This window comes from Bombus fervidus, chromosome 2 (assembly GCF_041682495.2).
Source record: "Bombus fervidus isolate BK054 chromosome 2, iyBomFerv1, whole genome shotgun sequence".
NCBI classification, from domain to species: Eukaryota; Metazoa; Arthropoda; class Insecta; order Hymenoptera; family Apidae; genus Bombus; species Bombus fervidus.
In genome coordinates this window covers 13057343-13072014 of record NC_091518.1, presented here as the reverse complement: position 1 = coordinate 13072014, position 14672 = coordinate 13057343, and the positions used below count along the sequence as shown (strand labels likewise).

At 37.4% G+C, this 14672-nt stretch overlaps 2 protein-coding genes across 3 annotated transcripts; both read right to left on the bottom strand.

Annotated features, from left to right (window-relative positions):
• Window positions 1–422: 422 nt before the first annotated feature.
• Window positions 423–6066, bottom strand: LOC139997958 (dopaminechrome tautomerase). Of its 2 annotated transcripts, none has more exons than XM_072022103.1 (6): window positions 5905–6066; window positions 3548–4061; window positions 3319–3421; window positions 3150–3238; window positions 2099–2391; window positions 423–1637 (listed from the first exon to the last, which is right to left on the bottom strand). In XM_072022103.1, the coding sequence occupies exons 2-6, from the start codon at window positions 4043–4045 to the stop codon at window positions 1373–1375; spliced, it is 1248 nt and encodes a 415-aa protein (XP_071878204.1). In that variant the 5' UTR covers window positions 4046–4061; window positions 5905–6066; the 3' UTR covers window positions 423–1372. The 2 variants fall into 2 exon arrangements, with proteins under 2 accessions (XP_071878204.1, XP_071878203.1); XM_072022102.1 differs by having other exon boundaries at window positions 3548–4046.
• A 5288-nt stretch (window positions 6067–11354) lies between these two features.
• Window positions 11355–14273, bottom strand: Yellow-g2 (L-dopachrome tautomerase yellow-g2). Its single transcript, XM_072021728.1, has 3 exons — window positions 13888–14273; window positions 13503–13758; window positions 11355–13035 (listed from the first exon to the last, which is right to left on the bottom strand). The coding sequence occupies exons 1-3, from the start codon at window positions 14127–14129 to the stop codon at window positions 12412–12414; spliced, it is 1122 nt and encodes a 373-aa protein (XP_071877829.1). The 5' UTR covers window positions 14130–14273; the 3' UTR covers window positions 11355–12411.
• Window positions 14274–14672: the final 399 nt, after the last annotated feature.

Sequence of the window (14672 nt, the reverse complement as noted above, 5' to 3'; positions counted from 1 at the left end):
GGAATTAACAAATTTTGCAGGAAATGGAATTGAAGAGTTTCGTTTCTCAGGGTCTTCTACATTTTTAACAACTTGTACATAATACGAATATATTATTGGCATGCTAATATTTTCCTTGTTCCCTTGCTCAATTACGAGATAACGAACCTATTACATTTTCTAAATGTCAATGAACTGTCAATAATGGATTTCGATTTCTTCCTGTTCTCGTTTAAAATTGATGTGTGACGGACATTGCAATAAATGCATATCTCTTCGGTTATACATAGATAATTCATGGATTACGTAATAAGTATGTGCAGTTCTGTCTCCATAGTTGTTTAGTAAAATTTTTATCTGTGACGTTGTGTACATAAACGGCAGCAATTTTCGCTTTTTCTCAAAGACCCGAACGATATAAATGACGATTGCGACAATATCAATTGTGTAATTACGTTTATGCATGCAGAATTTTATTTAATAGATAAATATAATCATTGCGAGTTTGTAATTCTATCGACTGTTTGTTAATTTCTAAAGATCCCATTCAGTCGGGATATCTCTGTTTGAACATTGCCTTTTTCTAAAATTTTCTTTCTCTTATTTGTTATAACTCTTTTCCTTATTAATTATAACTTAAACATACATTCGCACTGAGTTTACGAAGTTCGAAATGATTCATCGATTTTTAATAATTTATACAGAATTTTATATTCACGTTCTTTTTTATAATCTATAGCATGTAGAAACCTTGGTATTTCACAGGCATTTTGAAAAATTAACATGAGGATATATGGGATATAAAAGGAGCCGTACGAGTTAAGAAAACATTCCACGCCTTAAACAAAATACTTTTCCTTGAATTTTATCTGATGTATTGGAACATGATGTGATTCACTGTATAAATAATCGTCCGAATGGTCGTGGAAATAAACAGCGTTAGATTTTAATGAATAAATAATGGTACAAAATACTTTTGTTTCTATATATAACATAATACTCGGTTCTACAAATTACTGATACGTTTCTGATACTCTTCAATGAACACCTACGTTGAAATTGTTTAACAATAACATTCGCTACTCTCTGTTTTACAAATGTTTATCTGTAAAATATAGATGTTTATCCATGTTTATAGTACATGTTTTACAAAATTGCCGTTCTACTCTACGGTTGCTAAGATATCAACGATAAACATTTTTCCCTCTTTTCTAACGAGATTCCTTGCTAAAAGAAATTTATGAAGCTTCTTCGATTTCTCTTGTTCGAAGGTAATCCCATATACATCTAGATTATTCTAAAGCTAATCTTAGGGAAGTTTAAGAAAATTTCCTATTAGACGTACGTAGGTACGTCGAAGACGCAATCGATTCTTCGACACTTGTTCTTCCTTCTAGAATCCTATTGTGTTGTTGTAGAAATGCGACGGAAAGTCGGAAAGTAAGTAGGTCCGAGTAAATGAATCGAGGACCGGATGTTTCAGCGGACGCTGTATGGGCATTAGCCTCATTATTCGAATGTTGATGTCGCGCGCATTCACCTCTCGCCTGAAAAACTTCTGGAACCTGCTGGTCATTAACCAAAAGTTGCCACTATCGCGCTCCGCCCATCGAATTTCAGCGACGAATTGCAGCTTCTCCGGACTGTAAGCTAGGATCCTGAGAAAAATTCGATCGATACGAATAAAAAGACAGATCATGGCAAAGAATCATGGCAGATTATGAAATCTTCTAAAAAATTCCCTGACATTTGAAATCTAGTTGGAGGATAAAAATTCCCTGACATTTGAAATCTAGTTGGAGCATAAAAATACATGGTACAAGCTTCCTCCTTCTCTGTCTTCTTCTGATCTTCTACCGTTTAAAAATTCGCATGAAACTCTAAATATGTATGTTTTTCAACCTGATTTGAATTGATAAAAAGCTATATAAATATTCTACAAAAAGAATAACTTGTTAAGAAATCGTTTAAATATCGGAGAATTTTTTAGTTTGATAATTATTTGTAAAGCGAACGAGGCTACGAAGAACAAATATGTATCGTCATTCTTACGATTGTTAACGCATCTTCATTTAAATATAACACAAGGTTATCTTTGTAAAATGATAATAACATGTACCTCTGTTGGTTAGTTTGTGGTTGCCAGGCGGCAATGGCTGTTTCAGTAAGCGGCGAGAACAGGATCGTATCGTCTCGTGGATCAACGGCCAGAGCAAGACCTTGACTAGATTTTTTACCCACTAAGGTCACCGGTAGCTGTTCACCAAATGCTGGTGGACCCGCCTGAAGTGCGGTGGTTGGCACGCTGAACAGACGATCGGTTGCTAGAGGTTGATAGTAAACCGTTCCAAGTCTGGCAGAAAATGCGAGTCCAACGACACCGTCCATCAATTCGAACGTATCGCTGCCAATCTGTATAAAAGACGTTTATCCGTTTACGATTTAAATAGTATCTGTACGATATATAAGAAAACCGTGGTCTTAGATATTGATACAATGCGAAATTTACAAAAGTTGAAGAAAAAAAGGATTTTCATTCTCAAAAGTTTCTTCGATACTACGAAAAAGATCTAATCCTGAAGAGGTCAAGAGGTGATTTGTAGTTGAAAATGAATTGGAGATCTTGCCAAATTTTTTCAGGATTATTATATTATTGTCTTTTTTTTTCTTTTTGTTTTATCTAGAGGATATCATTATAGGCTGTTCACTTCCTATAAATTTCCAGAACGCGCGAAGCAGTCACCTCAGCGTGAAATTTCTTGCCATTTCTTAGATAGTAAAACACTCGACGCAGAAAAGTAAAATCGTGGCGAGCATTACGAAGTTCGACTCGGCTCTGGCTGCGTAACTATTCATTGCTATCAGAAGCCGCATAATCGTAGGAACTCACCGTGAAAGAATTTTACAACTAGATTTATTCGCCACGCGTACAATCTTTTAATCTTGTCTTGATTACGAGTTGAATATACGTAACCCGTTCGTTCGTAATACACTTAATTAGTACTACGATATATTTAATGATCCATGTTGGCCATACGCTGTTGGCCATACGCTGTTGGCCATACGCTGTTGGCCATACGCTGTTGGCCATACGCTGTTGGCCATACGCTGTTGGCTATACTTCAGAGAGGAAGAAAAGAATGTTTCAAACGAATCTATAGTCTTCTTACCCTGTAAGTCGAGAATTCTGGATGTGGATACATGGTTGCGTGCACCACACGCCAGCTCCTGTCCCTGGCACCATCGAATACGAATAGACCTTGAAAGAAAGAGTAACAGTAACACTATAGCATCTAAATAAAAGTAAAATGAAATAAATAATTAGGAATTTTTACTTACCAGGTCCTGCAGTGTCAGATATATAAAGAAACACGTCGTCGCAGGTAGTTGCCACGGTATCATCGATAATTAGATTCGTCATCAACGTATTTGGCCTTAAAACCTGAAGAGAGAAAGTTGACTTTTTAAAAGAATCTAACGTTAACAATCTCATAAATTATATTCGTAAATTTTCCCATCAGTCAACTTGATTTCCTTATCAATCTCGAAAGATACGTTCAAGACCCACCTCTCGTGGAAACGTGAACTGTCGCACCAGCTGATTGGTTTTCACATCAAACACCATTATTTTCGGAGGACAAACCGGTCTGAAGTCATCAATTGACGTTATTACGCCGCTATCTATGGTCCATAGTCGATTACATCTGTCTAGTCTAGTCCTGTACACGGAGATCAACTTGGAGCAGTTCAGATCGCCTTTCCCAGCGCTGTGCCAGTCCCAAGAGGGGTAAGCTTGAAGTTGCGGGCTACTTTCTAGCGGAAGATTCCTCGGGATGTAATTCAAGGTCGCCGGGACGCCTGCTCGTAATCTTGGGACGCTTATAAAGATTTTATCCCACGCAATCTCTATTCCAGTAGGTACTACATTCTCTGGACGATACTGATTGAGAAATTCTTGGTCGTACGGAAGTGCAAAGTCCAGCAATGGCCATTGAGCTATAGTTTCGAGGACTTCTGCGGTCGTTGAAGCGCAGGCGAGTCCTGCTAAGAGGATCAGTAGCTGCATTCTACAACAGAAGTGACTTAGAACGAAGACTACGTAATTTATATTGTTTGTGGCTATTTATCAGCGAGAACAGTAGATTCTGCATAAGAATAATTCAGTGGAAAGCGTAGAAGGTACACAAAATGGCTTAAATATCGAAAACTAAGGCTTCTTAGCATTTGAATGGCAACTCTTGAAACGAAACGGTGCATTTTTACATCGCTTAACGAGTCTTTGTCTCGAGTACTTTTTATGGCAGACGATTTAACTCCATAAAACGATTTATATTGCCACTTAAACGAAATAAGGACGTAACCCTAATACGTATGTAAAGATGACCGATACATAATATTTCAATGCAACTGGTTATTATTTGTGTTGCAACTGATGTCGTAAAAATATTTTTATTATGCTTTCATGCATGCTTGGAGCTGAGAAATTCTGATGGTGTGAAAGACACGAACGTACAAATTTTCGATTCCAAAGACCGATAAACATTCAAATAAGAACTGATTGGTTAAACTTTGTATCGTGTACCGAAAAGACGTGCACGAGTAAGCTCGCCAACTAATTTTCCGCGTATTTTATAACAACCAACGGTCACAATGCACGCGACACAATGATGTTGATCGAACATGCGTTAGCAAGAACACATATCACGCACCTATTGAATATTATCACGCGAATGTCTCACTCAATATTCGTACTGATTATCGTCGTCTTAAATTAAAGATCGCATCGATAGAGCAATTATCTTCATAAAAATTTCCATAAAGAATTCGACGAAATTTATGAAATTTGGAAATTTTTGAATGCATCATAGTTAGATAAAGTAACACGTGATATTACTTTGAGAAGAATTTTCCCACTTAGTCATCGAACTTGATCTTGAAGTCATCGGATATCCGATTTCGATATTCAAGCATAAATTACATACTAGTCAATATTTATGCAAACTCGCTAGACGTAGTTTTGCGTAATGCGATGATAAATTTTATAAGCGTAGGCAAACGTTTTACGTTTCTCATACGTAACGGTGCTTTCCATTTCAGAAAATTGTAGATGTTTGTCAAATAAAATGTTAAAAATTGTAAAATGTAAATATTAGAAAGCTGAAAGATATTGCTAACGATACCAATCGAATATAATATGACTTTGTACATTCAGTTTTATCGATAGTTTATAAATTATTTACATAAAATGTCATCAAGCTTTAAAAATACGAATTTTTACTATCTACGCTGTTTCGGTAATTATTCATTATCAGAATGATGTTTTTGTTTCGTTCATCTTGATATTCGATTTGAACGATGTTACGAACGAGGAGAACGAAAATGTTACAATTTTCCGAACTAACGGAGCATAAACCGGTGATTTGACGCGACCGAAAGTTATCGATTATTGAATTCCAACAAAGTCACGGTCTTAATTCTCCGCTCTGACAATTTTTTACACGGTTCAAGTGCAACGGGTCTCGGATGTCATTAAACGTCGCGTTCGATCTTCAAACGTTACACAACTCGAATATTTCAAATATTTCCCGGAAAGTTACAAATTTACGCTCTAACGTATCGATCATTCTCCGCAGCAATTTTCATCGATCAACGAAGATGTTTCGCGATCGAGCAAAAACATCCTCGCGTGTCGCCGAGCTACATCGACTATATCACAGTATTCTGTTTCAAAGCTTTTTACCTATAACGATCTTTATATTATATAATAATCCACGACACTTGAAATATTATTAAAATTTTAATACGTTTTGTATTACGCACGTAAATATCCATAAGAATTTTCTAAGGGTTCGAGTAAGCCATTCGTGAGCCACTGTCATTGCCAAAGATCGAACAAAATCAATAAAAATTATATAAAAAACCAACCTTGTTCAGTCTAAAAATCGTGAAACTTGAAATATGAAAATCCAAAGGAATTGAAAGAACAGACTCATCCAGCGAGGTCGTGCACCCAACTCGAACTAGCTGCAAATCCGTTGAACGAGCGTGTACCAAGTCCCGCTGTCTCAACATCGACTGGTCTAATTTCCTTGCATCGACTAGGATCCTAGCGGTCCGAGTGACAGGAGGCAAGCTAACCACAGAAAATCGACACATTGTATAAGTATACATACCGTATACCAGTGAGGCGAATGATCCTTCGTGACATTCAGGGATACACTTTCGCGAAATCTGTTCGATAGACCAAGGTGGGTATGTTTTCGACAAAGGTTACCATTGATCTTGCCACTGATCTTTAAAAGCTACTTTCGAATTTTCTCTGTAAATTAGTTACGCTAGTGTCCTGTAGAATTCAAGTGAACTTGAATTCCGGTAGATTAGATTTTTGAAAGTGGAATTTTGAACTGAGATAAGGATGGGTCAAACGGGATTTGGTTTTTGTCTCACATTGAATACAGTGTTCCTTTTTCAGGTTTTCGAAACTTTCGAAAAATTTGAAATAATTCTGGAATATTTATGTCCGGTACCTTCTTCGATAAAAGTAAAAATTCGCAGAAAAGAAATTGCACTACCTGTGGTTCCAAAAGTTCTAGTTGGATAATTTTCTTATACGCTGTAGCTAGAAGATTACGTTTATAAAATTCTAAAATCTCACGAACTTACGATTCTATGGTATTAGCGATTCGATGACATCGTTAAAATGTTTCAATGATACGCATTAAATGGCATACTTGAGAAAATCCTATGTTACGCGAGCAAAGGTTGCGATTTGAGGGTTCAGCACTTTGAATCAGAATGTATCCGATGCGAACCGCTTTAGTGGAGAAAGCGATTTACGGACAATACTACAAGGACTAACATTCAGCATTCATAGTGACCAGCTACGTAAAACGCTCACATGGAACGTAATATCCCAGCTGTAATACAAACGAGAAAATTACAAGCATTTCGTTTCGAACGCTTCAGATTCCATTTGTCCACTTGTATTATCTACTCGTTCTAACAAATAGCTCTAATAAATTTAGTTAATAGTTAACCATATTGGACACGTGTCCGCTCTATCGTCTATTACGAAAGTAATTTCTAATCTTTACATCTCTCCAGGGTCAGATTGCTACATTTTTTTCGAACGAGGCAGCCAAAAACGTAGCTGTATCAAGAAGAGTGGGCGCGGTCTATAGTTCCGGGGACTTTCGATCGGGGTTACGTATCAAGGCCTTCCACATAACATTTACCACTAATGTAGCTCGTTCAATTGCCATTTTCTTGGCGCACCGGTGCGACTATGTATCGGAGATACCGTACTTGATTTTAATCACGGCATTCATCGTTTTGTTCGCTCTTCAGCTATAGCCCAACGTGTACTTTAACGACAAATCGTGTAAGATGAATTCGATCGATTGGAATAAACCGTTTCACGGTATCAAATACAATGGAACAGTTTGCTTTGTCTCGAGAATAATTCTCGCCTTAAAATATAAATCTTCGTTTAATCACGCAATTAAGATTTATCGACATGCTTTGCAAATTTTACATTCATTTTACGTGTATATATTTTTTTATTTTATTCTATTCGCGAGAATAGAGAAAAGAGACGAAAGAGGATTAAACAACAGTTATAAATGAATTCAAAAGACCTCGTAAAACTCAGATTTATCAGAAAGTATCCGTCGATTGAAGTAACGTTGAACAAGATTCGCGTGCCAATTTCTTAAGAACAATTCCAATAAAACGGATGCGATAAGGCGGCTCTCGTCAGTCGATTCCAATCAAGACTAAAAGAAATTACGGGGTACCAAGGTAAATATTGCGCAAGAATTGCCCGCGTCGCTGATCTATAGCCGCGAAGAATGAAGCATTTTAGGGTTGCGCAAGATGTTCGACTTGAAATATCATGGGAATAGCTGCGTGCATAGGGTCGCAAGAACTCCCACGGAAAAACGGAAGCAACGAAATCTCACTGTTTCCCTTCCACCGTGATTGATCATGCGAAACAGGGCGGATGTTCGATAAACGATTACCAACGACGATCATTTGTCACTTTGCGTGATTCAGAATCGTGCTTAGCATTATGTTCCCCAGGAGAATGATCATTTTTCTAGAACGCCTATTATCCATCACGTATCGGATTTCATACTTTCAAATGTAACGAGCTGAGTTTTAAATCCACGAAGGTTCTGTAAGCTTGGATACTGCAAAATGTTATCGGGGTTAATTTTTACTTATTTGGAGATTTTGACGATCAGACTGTTAGATGCAATTTTCAAGATTCACAGAATGCTACTAATGCCGCAGTCTAGTTACGATCGTGTGATTGATTCATTGTGCCAGTTTGTTACGACCAGTAGCTTTGTGGTGTATCGTTGTCAATGATTTCTCTTGTCCGTAAAGAATATATAGAATTTATGAACCATGTGCTACTGTAATGTTACAGTCGAGCGAAGCCGCGAAAGTGACAGTAGATAAATGATTTGTGACTATTAAAGGTCAGGTACGCGTCATTTGTGCGGAATCATTCCTCTCTTTTCTTTAGAGTAGCGACCAATTCCAATGATTACGTCTAATTATTCTACACAACCGTGATACCTAAAATTTTCCTACGAATAATAAATCATCGACGAAACAAATAATCCAATGTATTATTATCAAATTTTGAATTGTTGTTTCTTTTTATAATTCTTCAAGAATCCAAGGTACCGTCGACTAGAACCGCTTGAAACCGATAATTCTCACCTTATCACCAGGAAACTGGCGAGGAAAACAATTATCTGCCGCGAGAAATCTGGACAACGTTTCGCTACGTCTGGACACTTTCATTGCATAAGTCGTTTCACGTTCAGATTATTCACAAAGACACAACGGTCTGCCCGCGCAAAAGCACGGGTGCTGCAAGGTTGTTTTATAGGACTTGCGTCAAGCGATTCAATGAACCCGGCTCTTAGTGTGTTTCCATACCGAATTCATTCTTCTGCAATACGAAACAGCATCGCATGCACGCATACGTATCCGTCTTGGAAAGTTCGAACGCGGTTGCTCGACCATGTACACCATTGTCGCACACATTCTGAGTTACGAGATCTTTTGCTCAATTCCACTGGTTTAGTTTCGCTTATTTATTTAGTCGTGCCACGCCTCAGTTACTTGCGCCGGTGAATTTTTGGAAGAAAATTTTTTCCCATAAAGGAATTTTTTTTATTCTCTGACATATTTCTCATACGTAGGACGAAGTCTCCTTTTGAAAACGGTGTTTGTAAGGTTTGGCAAATTAAGAGAATGGGAAGGAGCTAACGGTAAAAAATAATAACAATAAATAAAATAAATATATACTTTGAATTATTCGTTTTAGACATTCGTCGTTTATTTTTTACGTGAAAGAACTTCTGTTGCTAGAAAAATTAGATCGCAAATAGATACATATTTTTTTTTTTTAGTATCGATAATTTTTTGTAAAATTTGTAAGGGATTTAAAGTTTGGACAGTTGCAAAAAACGCAGAAAAGGAAATAAAAAAACCAATCATTCATCAGATTAGTACGAGTAGAATGATACACTCTGTTAATTCGTTATATCATCACATAGTGCTAATTATCGTATAATTCGAGTAACGAGGTTTGAGTAATTGCCGCGTAATCGTTGGATCCCATCAAATCTAATTAACGCCGGCATTCAGTAGATAAGAAAGAAAAGAATAGAGGGAAAAAATGTTACGGTCGATTTGTTGCGAAAAACTTCACGCTTCTTGACTATCGCTTGAAAAATTGTTCCATATTATTCTACACACAGCTGCTGATTTGCGTTGAAGTTTCAATTTACAAAAACACGATCGTCCGTTTAGTAGGCGCGTGTCAATCTGTCCCGATCAAGATTTCGAAATATCGCCCTTAATGTGGTTGGTTCGAAACGATTCGATCGGTGGTACAAAATGCCTACATTGCACGCTCGGATAATCGTACGGTCAAAAACCGAAACTCCATCGCGATCTTGCACGCAATCTTTTGTTCCTTATTTTCAAAGGCATTTGTACTTAAATTTAGATTTAAACTTAAGTTTTCAAATTATTGAACTTCTAGATTTGGATTTTTCAATTTTTCAATTTCTAAATTCTTTAACGTAGACTCTCAAATGTTTCAACTTTTAAGCTTTTAAATTTAAAACGTTAAAGTTTTAAATTGAGATGTGGAAACTTGAAATTTTAGTAAATCTGAAATTAATCGTACAATAGAATTACTTAAATGTAAAATACAGATTGCTATTGACACGCGACGTATTGGACAAGACACGGTGAACGACAGGTTTAAATCGCGCTGGACCTGTTCCGAAGAAACGATGAAAGTGGAACACCATACGATTCTAACTTTTTTTCTATTTTTTGATTTCTAGCAACCACAACAAGCTATCTTATTGAGGAACGAATCAAAGATACCAAATTTAGAACTCGAACGCTGTTACCTACGTGAAAGGAATTCGTAATATTTATTCGCGATTTGCTCTTAACTTTCCAGCTTCCCTGCAATCAGTATTAATTGATAGTTTCAGTCATCAAATTACGTTTCTAGAAACTTTTGATATCGTCTGAAGAAACTTAAGTATCTCGTAATATTCATTCGTTATTTCAAAATATTTATTTCATTTATATTACTATCTATTGAACCTATCATTAGGTGGCAATGACAAAATCCACAATCACATAATTGCCAACCCAATAATTTACAGCATTATAAAATTGTATAATCTGCAAATAAATACGCTTAATAATCGTCGACGTGAAAATTTATAAAAAAATCCGCATGAAAATTACGTAGCATAGTGAGTAGTAAATCACCTCGTCAAGTGAACTACAATTACGTGTCTTCGTAGAGTAGTAGCTCCAGTAACTATCATTTTTTCTCAACCATGGTTAGGACACGTTTCGACAGCGTGCACGCTCATACACGTCGCAAGAGGCTAATTAAACGAAGTCGTGATCCCAGCAGACCTCTACGCGTGTCATAATAAGAAACTTTGATGGTAATCGTGCACGCTATACCAGCCAATTAGCATAAACGATGTCATTGAATTTTTATTTAATTTATTGTGTCGACAATGATTAGAACTGAAAGCTTTGGAAATCTAGAAATAGAAAAATAATTAAAATGCGAAATAGTAAAATTTGTAGAAACGATACAAGGCCGAGATATTCAACGCTTCAACGAATAAATTCAACGCTGAAAAAATACTTTCTAGGCTGGTTTTATTGGATCTACGCGTATTGGCTGTTGTAAATGGTAATTAATACGAAAGGTATAAAGAGGTGTAGATTATTTTATGCGTAACAATATATGGATGGAGCTTTCACCCGGATAGTTGCAATGCAGGAAACAAATTCAATACCGTATATCGATTTTCATGGAAAGCCGCGTTTCTGCTTTGAAGAAAGAGTTTCGTTCTTTGCAGAAACGTGATAACACGTTGTGACATGCGCTTTCCAATTCTTTTTATCAAAACGTATTTATGCAATCGTTTTGATTGTAAGGGAATTTAAAGATAGTTGTGTTAGGTTGTCTCAAAAGTTTCTTTCGTTTTACAAAGAAACAATAGATGCAATACATTTTTTGTTCTATATTATTTATCGTATCTATCATTTTATATACATAATTCAATAAAATAATATAAAACACATTGTGCATAGAAAAATGTTGTGCATCTATTATTTCCTTTTAAAACGTAAGAAACTTTTGAGACAACCCAATATGTATGCGCATAATATTTTGAAATATCATAATTTAAAAATATTTCACGACCAACTGTTATTATATAATGAGCTCATTTACCCAGAAATGTTACTGCGCAAATCTTAGTGCAGTTGTGTGACCTGATAACCACAACTGTTCGCCAAATGTGACAACTGGAAAAAATATTAAGTTGGATATGCGTTCTATTTTATCTTTTCAACGTTCCAGTGAATTATTGCCCGTTCGATTTAGAGGAAACGTTTCTTGTTGTCGACTAACGCCGACTAATCATGGTCGCAGCAACGAAGGAGTGATTGTAAGAGAGAAAGGTTCCGTTTTTTCCGACGAAGTTCCTTGGTACCGTTTCGAGCTACGGGATACATAATCGGCCTCACGAAATGATTTGCATCTTGATTTATAGCCCTGTTTGACGCATACGGCCGTAGAAATGACTGCTGTGTAGTTTTACGGTATCGATTAGAATCGACAGTCGAACCATATGCATAAATACTTTTTATTCTTTTGTTTCTCTTTCCTTTTCATAAAAACGTAGGATCATCGAAAATCTACGAACATTTCAGTCTATCCCTGCAGAACTATTGAACGTTAAATATTTCAAGACGAGGCAAGGCTAAGAATAAAAGATACGATAAATAGAAAAATAATTTATTTCATTGGAATTTAATTTATTTAATGCTAAACCTACCCTACGATTATCAATATCACATAACATTCAACGCCTGTGTGGCACCGCATCCAACCGAGCCTTGCATATAATCGGGAAAGTTCGATTCAAGCACGCGCATCCTCCCTCTCGCGTAATCGGCAACCACATGAGTAACAAGGGAACATTCGGCACTGGTGTACACCTTGTCGAAACATCGTGAAGCGAATGGATTAACCGCGTCCCATCGGTAAACGTCCGGTTCCCCTTCGTACCGGAAGAAAAGGGCGCTGCCATTGTCCGTACCCAAGAAGATCATCTTCTTCGGTTTCATACCAAGATCGTGGATCTTGCCATTCGCAGAACCACTGCGTAGATGTTCCGTTCTGATGGAGAACATACGGCTACTGCTTAAATAAGTGAAGATCAAACATGTGCTCCCGTCTGAACGTCGGAGAAGCGCAAGATATAAAACGTCTCTTCGGGTTGTGCCCATGGCGACGGCTTGTGGCAAAACGACGCGGTAGCCTCGACCTAGAGTAACATCGTAGACGAGGATGGCTCTTGATGCAGCGTCTGACGCATAGACGAACACTCTGCCGTCCTGACTGTAATCGGACACCAGGTATTGCAGTCGGGACGCCGAACTCGTCAATCCAGTCAGGTCTACGGTCTTCACTAACTGCCAGAGAAACGATGGAAGAAATAACGAGGTAACTATAGGATTTAACGACATTTCCCATTTTTTGGAGACTATTTGAAAGATATCTGAATATTGTCAAATATCAGAGAGTGAAGCGGAAAGTAGTTAAAAAAGTGTGAAACAGTTAGAAGGATAGTTGCAACATATCGTGATCGTGGCAGTATCTTAATCTCGTTAATAAATACTTCGATATGAGATTTGACGTAGTGTTGATCCAGCTAATCGATAATTTATGCCATTCGATGATAAACTTCTATTTTAAAGAATTCAAATCTGTTCTCCGTGATAACGCAACGCAATCGGCACTTAACTAGACAGATAATGGTAATTATATTCTATTCGCTCCTGTTGGACTGACAAGCGTGAAAATAGCTACTTTGTTCACGCCAGGCGAAAGTATTAATAGAATTATATAGAGACATCGTAGATTAGCAAACGACGCTTACCTTGCCTGTGACGACGTTGATAGCGAGGATTTTTGGCGGACACTTTCGCATAGGTTCGTCCAAAGTGTTCACCACTCCAGTATCGAGAACCCAAAGAATGTTCTGAGGATCCAGATAAATGTCTACCACGTTCTGTAGGGCCGTGCAAGTTCCTTCCTCCTGAAGAGACCAACAAGGATAGGGGACCAGGGTTGCTTCGCAGTTTTGGATATCCTGAGAGATCTTCGCCAATGTCACGGGAATACCAGCCTTGTACCTATATCGCAAACCGATTTGTTCGAAATGAATTAGACGTAATACCAATAGTCTTACCAAAGACTCTTGCAGATTCATCGAGTAGTTTCCTGAGTCTGAAGAATCGAAATTACAATTCTTTGATTTGTACCTGGGAAGAGCCACAATGGCGTTGTTGGTATACAGCGCGACCCTGGTCGCGATTACGTTTTTCGAAACGTATTTTCCACTACTTTTGAACATGTTTTTGGTGGTGGGACAAGGCCACTCGAAGTTTCCACCGGTCCATTTTATGGTTTCGGGTAAAGTCGCGTTTCCACCGTTCGTTATCGCAAGAATGACCACAATGGCGGTCGTCGTAAACACGGAAATAAATTGTCTTGCGATGTGCATAGTATTCTTTATGGAGACTAAACTGAAGAGTCTTTAAAATTACGCCAGTTATATACGAGGTAATGTGTTCGCCATGTTGCGAAATACAGGAAGAAATATTTTGCATTTTGACAACCCTTAACATTGTTATCCTATATATCGAACCCGGAAGATTCGTAAATGATCGGATGTTTAATAATCGTTTTACAATTAATTTTCACGATGACTGACCAAATTAATCATCGGTATATTCATTAACTAACACTATGATCGTATCAGTGTTGTTTAATACAGCTTGAACAACTTCAGAATTACGTATTTGTCACGTAATTTTGTGTAAACTCGGGTTTGCAGGAGTATGATTAATTTATTTATAAAATTATTAAACGAAGGAAGGAAGTTCATCTTACAAGCAAAGCTTCCTCGTTCATTATTCGCTGTTTGGTAAATAACTTCGAGAATACGCTTCCTTGTTGCTCTCGAGAGTTCGTGCCGTCTCGCTCCGGGCGGAAGTATTGCGACAACCGGAAGAACATGCTACTTTATAAATATACAAAGTGCATA

What these genes read in the sequence shown, in the direction of transcription:
- LOC139997958 (XM_072022103.1), bottom strand. Translation starts at nt 4,045, where the DNA reads ATGCAGCTACTGATCCTCTTAGCAGGACTCGCCTGCGCTTCAACGACC. An exon ending in CAGAATTCTCGACTTACAGG is followed by an intron (nt 2,392 to 3,149) that starts GTAAGAAGACTA and finishes TCTTTTATACAG; the next exon opens with ATTGGCAGCGATACGTTCGA. An exon ending in CCACAAACTAACCAACAGAG is followed by an intron (nt 1,638 to 2,098) that starts GTACATGTTATT and finishes AATTTTTCTCAG; the next exon opens with GATCCTAGCTTACAGTCCGG.
- Yellow-g2 (XM_072021728.1), bottom strand. Translation starts at nt 14,129, where the DNA reads ATGCACATCGCAAGACAATTTATTTCCGTGTTTACGACGACCGCCATT. An exon ending in GCCATTGTGGCTCTTCCCAG is followed by an intron (nt 13,759 to 13,887) that starts GTACAAATCAAA and finishes TTTGCGATATAG; the next exon opens with GTACAAGGCTGGTATTCCCG. An exon ending in TCAACGTCGTCACAGGCAAG is followed by an intron (nt 13,036 to 13,502) that starts GTAAGCGTCGTT and finishes TTTCTCTGGCAG; the next exon opens with TTAGTGAAGACCGTAGACCT.